Genomic DNA, 12,757 nt, shown 5'->3' with positions numbered 1-12,757 from the left:
ACCGTTTTTGTGCCCGTTTACTATTTGCTACCTTGCTGTTTTTATTTATTCAGATTATAAAAATACATTTCTATCATCCATATTACACTTTTATCATCATCTCTTTGCCGAACTAGTGCACCTATACAATTTGCCATTTGTATTGGGTCTGTTGGGGACACAAGAGATTTCTTGTATTTGGTTGCAGGGTCGTTTGAGAGAGACCATCTTCATCCTACACCTCTCATGGATTGATAAATCTTAGGTCGTCCACTTGAGGGAAAATTGCTACTATCCTAGAAACAATGGCTTGGAGGCCCAACACATGTCTACAAGAATAAAGTTGCATAGTAGACACCATCCGCTGACAGTGACCGGATGTGTCCATGGATAGTGACTAGTCACACCTTAAGCCACTCTACATCCCAGTCTCCCATGTTTCAATCCCTAAATTCATGCAAAGCATGCAAAAGAAATCCTACATACTACATATTACGTACTACCTTAACTAATCTTCGTCGTCGGAGATGTCCACAACGTCGGTGCCGGACGCGTAGGAGGGCTCCGGTTCATCCTCCTCCTGCTCAACCTCATCCATGTAGGCGAGCATCTCCGCCTCCTCCACGGCCTCCACCTCCTGCCAGCGATGGCGTCTGGCCTTCGCAGCTGACTTCGAGCAAAGGGTATCGAGAATGGCCTACTGCTCCGCTTGCAGATCCGCGTCGCCAGCGTACCCCATGTACTCCTCCTCCTACCCAGCCTCCTCCTTTGGATCCAACTCCTCCTCCGGATCCACTACATCTGGAGGTAGCCCCATGATGATCCGGGCTTCGCGCCTTGTCGGGATTTGCTTAAGGAGCTCGAGCCGGCGCTCCGCGCTAAAAATGGGTGGCTCCTCACCCGGCGGCATGGGGCATGGCTACTAGGCGGATGGGGAGAGAAAAGTGGCGGCGACGGCGGACAGGCGGAGGAAAATGTGGATGGTAGGCACTACGCGGCCCGCCGGAGCAGCGCCACGTGGCGACATCGGTCCGACGGAGGAGGCGAGCTTCGAACCACCGGGTTTCGGACGTTTTCGCGTGGGACCCCGTCGTCAGTCCGACGTGGTGGGCACGCCCAGACGCCCTCATATCCGCCTCATATTTGGGTTGATACGAGGGGTGTCGGTCAGCCCGGGCGTTTGAGGCCCGCTTGAGGCGCCCGTCTAAGAGAGCAACTAGTTAACGAGTGCTCCTTCGGAAGCCTCGCAACAATCAGCGCCACTTGGCGCGCTCTTAGCCATTCGCCACGTGTCGTGCTTTGGACGCTCCCTCCAGATTTTATTTTTTTATTTTTCCGCACGCGTTTTTGGCTTTTTAAACGGGTTTTCGACGTTTTGATTTTCCACCGGTCTTCCTTAACTTTTCGATAAAAAAAATTTAGGGAATTTTTTTGCGCGAAAATACGTGTTTTTTTTCTTTCGCGAGAGTCACGGTTTTGCTTTTGCGAGAGCACGGCCGTGCCTCTTGGAAACGAAAAAACGTGTTTTCTGTGTTTTTTCCTTCACGAGTCACGGTTTTGCTTCTGCGAGAGGCACGGGTGTGCTTTCACGAGAGTCACGGCCGTGCCTCTCGGAAACGGAAAAAAAATAATTTTTTTGTTTTTTTCCTTTCGCGAGAGTCACGATTTTGCTTCCGCGAGAGGCACGGTTGTGCTTTAGCGAGAGTCACGGCCATGCCTTTCGGAAACGGAAAAAACACGTTTTTTGTTTTTTTTCGCGAGAGTCACGGTTTTGCTTCCGCGAGAGGCATGGTTATGCTTTCACGAGAGTCACGGTCGTGCCTCTCGAAAACGAAAAAAATGTGTTTTCTCTTTTTATTTTCTCGTGAGAGTCACGGTTTTGCTTCCGCGAGAGGCACGGTTGTGCTTTCGCGAGAGACACGGTTGTGCCTCCTCGGAAACAAAAAAACACGTTTTTTTCTTTTTTTTCCTTCCGCGAGAGTCACGGTTTTGCTTCCGCGAGAGGCACGGTTGTGATTTTGTGAGAGGGAAAAAACCCGTGCTCCCGATTTGATTTTTTCGTCCGGTTTTTTCATGAAAAAAATTCGTCAAAACCTATCAACATGGAATCTAGTTTTGAAGATCTCGACGCGAGAAATCCAACAGTGAAAGCGATTTGAAATTTGAACACATGGTTTGAGAGATAAAATGTTTTGAATAAACAGATCTAAAAAAAGGAAAACTCCTAGGTTGCGACAAGTGGCGCGTTGCATGTGCGTCACTTGTCGCAACCAAGAGAGTTGGAGTAATATTTGCAACAGGTACTTCTCAACTAGTGATTTCGTCCATGTAAGTCAGATTTTTGTGACCGGACGGGCCGACCAGACGTTTGAGGCCGGTTTGAAAGGCCTGAACATGCCCTAATTAATATTTGCTTATTTTTCATGCGGGGCTGAGATGAACTTTTTAGGCAAGTGGTAGAGTGCGGCGGTACGTTAAGACATCTCTTATTTGTTTTTCTACTAAATATGGTGCATATTTTATCTATATCTATATCTATACTAATATAAAAAGATTCAAAGGGGCAGATCCAAATCATTTCGACCGTTAAATCATGTTATCTAGCGGTTTAAATCGCTCCAATGTTAAGCATCAAATACGTTTAACGCTCTAATTATCCATCATTGTCATTGGTTATAAACATGTTTTGACTCAACGCTATCCCATGAAATCTGCCATGTAATTAATACAGTTTTGCTAAAATACATCTAGATGTGTCATATAATTAATATTATACCATTCTCGTGAAAAAGTAATTGATATTTTACCAAATATCAACATGCAACAGATATATCATATCTAATCTAACATGCAACTAATATCCTATCTAATATAAACGTGCATTGCACGTACATTATTACTAATATGCTTGAAGAAAACCAGACGAAACGCAAGCCAAACGTCTAGAGCAGGGATTTGTCACTGAAAGAAAAGAAATGCGGCTAGTACTAGCAGCGTAGCCGGTAGGCAATCACGGCAAGCAGGCTATATATTCGGCACTGACGGACTGGTGTGGCTTTTTCAGTTTTCACCTTTTTGGAAAAGGAGAAACGGATAAGCACCATTTGACTATCTTGCCACGCTATTCGCCCTTCCCCTCACAATGGTAAGTAACGCCTAATTTAACGACTCCTCCGCATCATTAGTGGCCTCCTCGATCGCAGGCTGAGACTCGCGCAACCTTCCCATCCCGTATTAAACTCGCCCCATCCCATCTAGGGTTTGGCCCTCCCAAAAGACCCGCGACCCCCTTAATCCCTCTCCCAACCCTTATCTGCATCCCTCCCCATGGCCACGGCGGCGGCGGCGAAGCGGAAGCCGGTGTTCGTCAAGGTGGACCAGCTCAAGCCCGTCACCAGCGGCCACACGCTCGTCGCCAAGGTGCTCAGCTCCAAGACCGTCCTCCAGAAGGCCCGCGCCGCTGGCGGCCCCGGCCCGGCCGCCAAGCCCACCAGGATCGCCGAGTGCCTCATCGGCGACGAGACCGGCTGCGTCCTCTTCACCGCCCGTAACGACCAGGGTACGATCTGCTCTCCCCCTTCCCTGTCGTAATCTGCTCTCCTTTTTTGGCGTCATGCGCGAGTGCTCGTGACCGATAGACACATTGACTTGACTTGAGATTCTCGCGCTCTGCATACATCCTGGATTGGCACATGGAAGTACCGTATACTATGTTTTTTTATCTGTTACTTATCACGGAGGCCTGTGTATGCGGCAGAACACATTTCGTGTATTATGGTCCTATAATCGGATTGTGAAAAGTGAAGATATAAAACAAATCCAGAATACATCGCAAGTGGCAAGGGAACTGGAAAGTGTTTATGTGCTGTAAAAAGTTTATTCCATCATGCAGCATAGTACTCCCTCTGTAAAGAAATATAAGAGTGTTTAGACACCTACTTCAGATCACTACTTTAGTGATCTATAAACAGTCATATATTTCTTTACTCAGGGAGTAAGTGTTTTTTGTGTGTATATATTTGTGCAAGTGCGTGTGAAACAGCAATGCCCTGGTTGGCTGTTTTATCTTACTGAAAGCTCTCTGTGCACTGAAAATGGAGCTCTTCCCTAAGTTCACCCGGGCTCATTTACCAATCAATTGTTATACAGGTTTCATTAGCTTGATACAGAGGCTTTAAGGCACACCTGGTAAAGTCGATTGGTAGATGTATGGTTAGACAGATCATGGTTCAAAAGAGTGTAAAATCGATTCACACTATGCTTTAATCATGTTAATTTTGTATTATGTGCATCATGTTTTCTCGCTTATTATATTGTTACTTATGGCAATAAGCATTAATGCATTATGCATAATTAAAGGATCATATGACAAATCTACTTTGTATGCTTAGGAACAAGAAGTTAAATCCTTACATAATATATTCCTTTTATGCTTTACTGAAATTTGTTGATCCTCAACTCATGTGCTCGGGCACAAATGCTCTACCATAAATGCATGATTACATGACTGGTTTGATAAACATTGGTTTACTTGGGCGATCTAACAAGCATATACCTTTTCACAGTTGATGTTTTGAAGCCTGGCAACACTGTCATTATCCGCAATGCAAAGATTGATATGTTCAAAGGGTCAATGAGGCTTGCTGTTGACAAATGGGGCCGTGTTGAAGTAACTGAACCAGCAAGCTTCGGTGTAAAGGAGGACAACAATCTTTCACTTGTGGAGTATGAACTTGTCAATGTTGAAGAGTGAAAATCACATCGATCTTAATCAGAAGTGCTTTCCCAAGCCTGTTGGTCAAATCTACTTGTTGAGTTGTCTAGAATGTGAAAGATGGATCTTCTGAGTTCATATTGGAATTGTTCGCTCGAACTACCGCAAGTTCCTTCTTATCAAGCATTTCTATCTATGAGTGATTGTTAGTTGCTGCAGCAGTTGTGTTTCTGAGAACAAATGTGATGTGCTGAGCAGTGATATACAATTTGATCTCCTAAATGGATTATGCACCTTTCAGCTTGCAATTTTTATTTTATTTTAAACACTGATGATGTGAACATTTTGTTCTTGCGATGATCAACACACTGATGTTGGATAGTGGCTTGATACTACCCGCAAAAGGAGGATTGTTGAGTTATGATTGGGTGATGGAAAGAACCATATTTGTATTCTCAACAGAAAATAATTATTTGAATTTGACACCACATGTTTTCTACGAACTATTAAAGTGCATGTGGCTGGCATCGCTCATAAACTTGAAAACTCCCTATTTATGGTAAAATATATTAGTACCTTTGACCCAAAATTCATTCCTCTTATTTGTTTGGATGAGGCGCCGGGGGGGGCATGGGTTTGTTGCAAATGAGGGGCGGACAGGTGGGCCTTTATGCAAATATACCACGTCTTACTTCACATCACATGCATTAGATAGAGATCGAATGGTCAAAAGTGTCCGATGGCAGACACCATCATCACCAAGGGCGTGCTTGGTAGTCTGCATCATTTTTTATGCATTTGCATATGTGATTGAGGTTGGGCCTCGCTTAGGGCCAGTTTTTTTGAGAGGCTTAAAATTTAAGCTGTCTCTTCCCAGTTTAAAAAACAAGCATCCCTCTAAATTTGTTGAGACTTCTATATTAGTTATCCTATAACTAGTTTAGAAGAACAAGAGAGACGGCTTATGGAAAAAGCTGGGGAGGGGGAGGCTTTTTTTTAAGCTGCCAAAAGAATTGGCCCTTAGTGCATGGTTTGCACATATTTTGTTTGCCTGCATCCTCCCTAGGCTGAGTAGAATCACACGCATGGTGTCAGGCTGTTTTAGGAAGATGCAGAGTGTGGGTGTTTGATTACATGCAACAAATTTGTTTTGATAATCTATTGTTGGAGTGGCGAGGTTAAAGTACACAAATAGGCACAACGTAGACAAACATGCATAGCATATAACCGTAAACCGGTATCCTAAACACACGCTCATATGCAGTTAAATGACAAACAGTTTCGGCAAAGTCTTAAACATCCTATGCAAAAACCTTAAAGGTGCCTAGAGATTCATGGCAAAGGCCCCCTCGTGCCACTTGCGCTTGGTCACCACCTCGACGTTGTTGTCTCTGAAGACGACCATCTTCAGGGTGACGGGAGTCACCACCTTGAAGGCGACGAGGTACCCGATCCTGACCTTGTGAGCAACGGTGAGGGGGGACACCCTTATCAATGGTGAACGTGTCGGTGATTGTCCGGATCGTCACTCTCCAGGCGCAACCAATGTTTGTCCTCAGCACGAATTCCTTTGGGGCGGTGGTTAAGTGCTTGGTGAACTCAGCTGGCATCGGCAGGCACTTCAGCTTGGGTGCAAGGATGACCTTGTAGAAGTGGCTTGGGCCGACGTCCTTATGGAAATGGTTGTAGTTCTTCCGCTTATTGGGGGTGCTGCCGAGCTCCACCACCGCCTTGCCCTTCTTGCCGGCCACAACCACCTCTCCCTTTGAGGAGTTCCTCGAAGCAACCTGATCGATCTGCATCGAACATATGAACAAGAGGTATAAATAAAGGGACAAAATGCAATACACATATGAACAGGAGGCGTGACACAACCAAAGCCTCTATATTTAGTGGACATACCGTTGTGGGCGATAGACGAGCCCGAGTCGGCTGATCCAGGTCAGAGAGTTAGATGGTGGATGCTGGCAATGCCGAAGCAGTGGAAATGAGGATGCTGACAATGTTGAGTAAGCGGTGGAGATGGTGAACCTACTGCTTGTTGGGTTGGATTTGAATGGATGTAAGCTCCATTTAACCCCCCCCCCCTCCCCTAGTGAAAATTCCACTCAATCCCGTTCGAACTTCTGAAATCTCTAATCGGATATGCCTAAATTAAGTCCCACATTGAAGTTGAGAGGTAGATTTGATGCCTAAATCAAGTGCGCAAAGCATATATTGAATGCGGGCATGGTATAAATCTATGCCACCGGGGTCAAAGGGCTTACCACCATTGACGAATGTTTGCCGGTGCAGTGATGAATCCGGTGCTTGACGTCCAAATCTTCGCTCCGTTGCTAGCCGTCTAGATCTTGCGCTTGTTGCCGCTGGTGTGAGGGTGGAAAGTGGGGAGAGTGAGCGGTGATGGAAGGGTGAGGGGAGTTATCGCGACGCTTCGGGAAACAACGTGTCGTCTCGCTCGTGCAACCGCCTACTCTCACGTGCTTCGAGTTGCATCGCTCAGGCTTGGCTATCGAGAAACGTCTGATTCGAACGTTTCTCGAGAGCCAGGCTCAAAGGTGCTTTAAGGTTCATGTGTGTCAAGACTCCGGTGCAACTCAGATAACCGAACGGAACAAAACTACATCCAGCGGGCCTGGCTGGCCCTAATGCACGTCCCAATTGAGTCTTTTATAGGACCATGTATAGATACTATACAACGAGTACTCCATCTCTAAAGAAATATAGGACGTTTTCGATCACCATAGATACTGTCTAAAGCATGTGTCCGTGCTATTTTTACCCCTAAATTGTATATCAGTACAGATGAATTTCCTTTCTCATAATTGCTAACAGATTAATTTTCTGAAATATAGATTACCATTTTAATGTGCTACACATACATGCGTGGCTTCATTTTCACATGAGCACAAACTATTATCTTTTCATGAGAAAAAAACTATTCGTTTATTTATTTTAATTTTTGTAATTGTCTAGATTAGCCTCACCTAATAACTTATCAGATAGAGTTCACAGGCTTGTTTGTCGACTGAGAGCTAAGAAAATCTTCAGCTGAGTGTGATAGACACTTGGTACTTCCTCTCATTAAAAAAAATATTCTAGTTGATCACCTCAGGCTATATGGTTCGGCGTGATTTATGGACGGGCGGATATGGCAAAATGAAGGCCAAAGCTGGACAAAGTAACAAAATAAAAAGCAACAAACTCGCCGCAATGCAATCTTACTTTGGTCTTGGTGGACCATAGTCTCTCCAACACAACATATCAATCCATGTCAGAACTCAGAACTGTAAGTCTAAAGCTGCAGTGCATATATGATACTATCATATGATACTCTTTTCACAATGCATATTATAAGTTAGTATCTTATAGATTGTCTCATTTATTGTTAAGCATGCCACAATATAAGACAACATTTTATATGATATCATGATATGATACAAATCCTCTCTTTTTTCATTTAATTATGTGTCATCTTAGAAAAAATGTCTAGTTTAATTGTGTGCCATCTTATAAAAATATCTAGTTAATATGCATAATACACTTCTGATACTCTGATTTGCGGGCAGCCTAAAGCTTATAATCTTACCGGCAATCAAAACGCAAAAGCCCCCTACCCAAACCTCTCGATTTTCCACCAACGCCCCCGTTAACGACGCCACAGCCAGCCATGTCACCCCCATCTTCGGGGAGGTCCTGGCTCGGCTGCGGCCTCCCTCACTCATCCTCGGGGCTATGCGGATTGACTGATGCGGAATTTTTCACTCGGCTGCCTTTTTTTTGACATCTAGAGAAACAACCGAGTGAAAAATTAGGCGGATCAAATCAACCGAGGTAAGCAGCACGAAGACTATATGGACGGCCTCTTTGGAATATGACCAAGATGCAAAACCGTCCATCGTTGTGTAGCTGAGCCTTTTTCACCTTTTGCAGATTAAAGCAAAACGGATAACAATGGCAACGTCTGATGCAATAACAACTCCTCCGCCCCATCGTTTTCCCTCTCGACCACGGACTGAGACTCGTAACCATCCATATTAAATTCACAGCATCGCGTCTAGGGTTTTGGCAGACCAAAGTCCCAACTCGTCGTAATCGTAGCATCAACTCTTTATCATCCGTCCTCGAGTTTCAATCTGTTTGCTTGTTCCGTTTCCATGGCTGCGGCGGCGGCAGAGCGGACGCCGGTGTTCATGAAGGTGGGAGATCTCAGGCCCGGGACGTCGACCGGCCACACGCTTCTCGTTAAGGTGCTAAGCTCCAAGATCAAGACCGAGACCAAGACCGTGGTGACCCGCTTTGGCCCGGCGGCGAGGCCCACGAGGATCGCCGAGTGCCTCGTCGGCGATGAGACGGGATGCATCCTCTTTACCGCCCGCAACAACCAGGGTAATGCATCCCCCTTTTTCTGTAGTAATTAATTAATCTGCTAAATACGTAGCATCTGTTGTGTTTAAATCTTTGACTCGGGGTGTCTCGCGCTTATGCTTTGTAAATTAATGTGCAAAATTGCGCTCCTAGTTATCAAGAATGAGTACTTGATCAATGGTCAGTAGCTAGAATCAAAATGGAGTAGTGCAGAGTAGACTCCCGCTATTTCGTTTACCCAGCATGCAGTAGCTACATCGCCTTCTCTGAGTCCGTTTAGGAACAACAATTGTTAGTTCATTGATGGGATCAGTACGTGCGTGCATGCTATACTGCTGTGAGTATGGATACGGGCAGAGACGCAGAGTATTGTCCTTGATTGATCACATTGACCATCCTAGACAATACTAGACGCAGAGTATTAAATAAAAAAATGTTTATTTGAGGAGTCTACTTTGTATACGGTTATAATTTCTGAACGTAGCAAATTAGATCCTTCCGTAATCTGTTCATTTCATAGAGTTAGACAAATGCATGATTGTCTTACTGTTTTGGTTAGCATGGTTTTAGTGTTTTACATGGCAAACATCTAACAGCAGAAATTACATATGTTTGACAGTTGACATGCTGAAGCCCGGCAACACCGTTATTCTTTGGGATGCAAAGCTTGGCATGCCCAAGGGGATAATGAAGCTAGCTGTTGACAAACGGGGGCTTGTTGAAGTCACTGAACCGGCAAGCTTCGATGTGAAGGAGGACAACAATTTCTCACTTGTGGAGTACGAGTATGTACAGGTCTAGATCTACGTGTAAGAGTGGACTTATTTCGCTCTTAATCAGAACAAGTGCTTTCCAAACCTGCTTTTTTTTCTTTTTTGAAAAGGGGTCGGGCCCCGGCCTCTGCATCAGAACGATGCATACGACCATATTATTAATAATAAGCAAAAAAGTTCTACGAAGGTCTCCAGGTCTCAAAAATAAAAAGAAGCTCACAAAGAGCATAAGCATCATGACAGGAAAGCCACAACCGGCAGGCAAAAATATAAGATATAAAACTAAAAGCTTATTATATTAGATAACCATCATCCAAACCGGTTGAAGATATCCTGAGTTACCGTCTCTTATTGGATAGATCCAGTAACCAAATGCTCCCTGGCCTCCGTCGGAGTGAGTAGCGACCACAGACAGATAAGTGTAGTGGCCCGGAAGATAATCTGTAAGAAATGAATTTTTGTTGTTCTATTAAAAACCAAATCGTTTCTGCAGTTCCAGACAGCCCATAATAAAGCACATACTCCTACACGGATATGTCTCGCAGTATCGGGATCTAACCCATCTAGCCACGTCCCAAGTAACGTGTTGATGGTATTCGGAGGAGTAATATTAAATGCTAAGTGCACTGTCCGCCATTTTTTTTTGCCAAGGGACAGTCGAGAAAAAGATGTTTGATGGATTCGTACTTATCACAGAAACTACATCTTGTAGATCCTGGTCAATTGTGTTTTGCCAAATTGTCCTTCGTTAGAATAATTTGTTTATGTACAAACCACATAAACACTTTGATTTTTAAAAGTACTTTGACTTTTCAGACATGTTTCGAACGAGGAATAGCACTAGAGTTGATAACATCCAAATACATGGATTTACCGAAAACTCTCCATTCTTTGTTAGTTTCCAGCTCAATCGGTCAGGTTGTTGAGAAAGGTGGACTTCCATCAATCTTCGCACTAAGTGGAGCCAAGCTTTCCAACAATTACCCGCTAGAGTACTTCTAAATTGGAAATTCAGAGGATTGGACTGTAATACTTAAATTGGATATTCAGATGATTGGACTGTAATACTGATGCAACATAAGCTTATATTATAGAGAGAGGGATATTGGAGTGCAAGGGGCGTCTCCCCAAGCCATGTGTCCTCCCAGAACCTCGTGGTAGTATCGTTTCCAACTACAAATTTTGTCCTATTAAAAAAGGTTGATTTTACTCTCATCAGTCCTTTCCAAAAAGGTGAATCAGTCGGCCTCACTGTCACCTGGGACAATGTTTTGGAATTAAGGTACTTGTTCTGCAGGGTTTGTGCCCACGTGGCATCCGTCTCTACAGATAGCTTAAACAACCACTTGCTAAGTAAGCATCTGTTCTTCACCTCTAAGTTTTCAATGCCGAGACCCCCTTGGTCTTTCAATCTGCAAATAATATCCTATTTAGTGAGACTGTTTTTTCGTTTTAATTCACCACTCTGCGAGAAAAATCAAGATCGATTGAAGTCTAGCCTTTTCCGGACTCCAACTGGCATCTCAAAAAAGGACAAGAGAAACATAGACATACTCGTAAGAACTGAATTACTGAGAATTAATCGGCCTCCGTATGACATAAGCTTGCCCTTCCAACAGCTTAGTTTCTTTTCAAATTGATCCTCAATGCATTTCCATTCTTTGTTAAAAGCTTGCGATGATGAATTGGTATACCAAAATATGTGAAAGGTAAAGATCCCAATTCACATCCGAACAATTGTGTGTAAGCATTTTGTTCATCTTTAACTCTTCCAAAGCAGAACAATTCACTTTTATGAAAGTTAATCTTTAACCCCTATAATTGCTCGAACAAGCATAACACAAGCTTCATGTTTCGTGCTTTAGCCAAATCATGCTCCATGAATATGATAGTATCATCAGCGTACTGAAGGATTGACACTCCTCCATCCACTAAATGCGGAACTAGGCCACCTACTTGGCCGTCCTCCTTGGCCCTTCCTATTAGGATTGTCAACATGTCGACCACTATGTTGAAAAGAATCGGTGACATCGGGTCACCTTGCCTCAGGCCTTTGTGTGTCTGAAATTAATGACCTATGTCGTCATTCACTTTGGTTCCAACACTTCCTTTTTGCGTGAAAGAATCAACCTGGTTTCTCCAGGCCTGATTAAATCCTTTCATGCGCAAAGCCTGCTAAAGGAAAGACCATTTGACTTTATCGTACGCTTTTTCAAAATCCACTTTGAAAACCACCCCATCTAGTTTTTTCGTGTGGATCTCATGGAGCGTTTCATGCAGAACTACAACCCCTTCTAGGATGTTTCTGTCCAACATAAAAGCAGTTTGGGAAGGCTGCACCACAGTATGTGCAATCTGCGTAAGCCTATTAGTCCCCACCTTATTGAAAATTTTAAAGCTGACATTAAAAAGACAGATAGGCCTGAACCGCTCGATCCGCATGGCCTCTGTTTTAGGAAGCGAAGTAATTGTTTCGTAATTTAAGTGAGACAACTATAACTGCCCACAGAATAAATCATGAAACAACGGGATAAAGTCCCTCTTAATAATATGCCAGCATTTCTTATAAAACTCCGCCGGAAAACCATCCGGGCCTGGAGGTTTATTATTCTTCATTTGTGATATAGCCTCAAACACCTCTTTCTCCGAAAACGGGGCGGTCAAAATCCCATTCTCATCCGCAGCAAGTTGGGGCACATCCTCTATCCTCGACTCATCCAAGGAAACGAAATTATCCTCTGGAGGCCCAAACAACTGCTTATAGTAATTCATGATATATAGTTTTAAGTTTTCCTGCCTTAAACTATACTCGCTTTTGCTTAGCATCTCAACAACCCTTTATTAGATACTCCCATTGTAACATACCACTTTTCAAACCCTAGCCTGGTTGTTGTCACCGTTTAGGCTAGGATTTTTTTTCACA

The 12,757-nt window shown here is 43.9% G+C and overlaps 2 protein-coding genes across 2 annotated transcripts; both read left to right on the top strand.

Moving 5' to 3' along the window:
- The first annotated feature begins 3,146 nt into the window (after window positions 1-3,146).
- LOC125544828 (uncharacterized protein At4g28440) lies at window positions 3,147-4,993 on the top strand. Its single transcript, XM_048708598.2, has 2 exons — window positions 3,147-3,538; window positions 4,545-4,993. Exons 1-2 carry the CDS (start codon window positions 3,307-3,309, stop codon window positions 4,730-4,732), a joined length of 420 nt encoding a protein of 139 aa, XP_048564555.2. The 5' UTR covers window positions 3,147-3,306; the 3' UTR covers window positions 4,733-4,993.
- Window positions 4,994-8,800: 3,807 nt separating this feature from the next.
- LOC125546932 (uncharacterized protein At4g28440-like) lies at window positions 8,801-9,917 on the top strand. The gene is made up of 2 exons (XM_048711022.2): window positions 8,801-9,082; window positions 9,681-9,917. Exons 1-2 carry the CDS (start codon window positions 8,851-8,853, stop codon window positions 9,860-9,862), a joined length of 414 nt encoding a protein of 137 aa, XP_048566979.1. The 5' UTR covers window positions 8,801-8,850; the 3' UTR covers window positions 9,863-9,917.
- Window positions 9,918-12,757: the final 2,840 nt, after the last annotated feature.

The sequence above is a fragment of the Triticum urartu genome, chromosome 3A (assembly GCF_056163025.1).
Source record: "Triticum urartu cultivar PI428250 chromosome 3A, HENAU_Tu73, whole genome shotgun sequence".
Lineage (NCBI taxonomy): Eukaryota > Viridiplantae > Streptophyta > Magnoliopsida > Poales > Poaceae > Triticum > Triticum urartu.
The sequence above is the reverse complement of the archived record's forward strand: the minus strand, read 5'-3'. Positions and strand labels throughout refer to the sequence as shown.

Excerpts from the sequence above, each read along its gene's own strand:
- LOC125546932 (XM_048711022.2), top strand. The coding sequence starts at position 8,851 with ATGGCTGCGGCGGCGGCAGAGCGGACGCCGGTGTTCATGAAGGTGGGA. Across the intron at positions 9,083-9,680 it reads TACCGCCCGCAACAACCAGG|TTGACATGCTGAAGCCCGGC; the intron begins GTAATGCATCCC and ends TATGTTTGACAG.
- LOC125544828 (XM_048708598.2), top strand. The coding sequence starts at position 3,307 with ATGGCCACGGCGGCGGCGGCGAAGCGGAAGCCGGTGTTCGTCAAGGTG. Across the intron at positions 3,539-4,544 it reads CACCGCCCGTAACGACCAGG|TTGATGTTTTGAAGCCTGGC; the intron begins GTACGATCTGCT and ends ACCTTTTCACAG.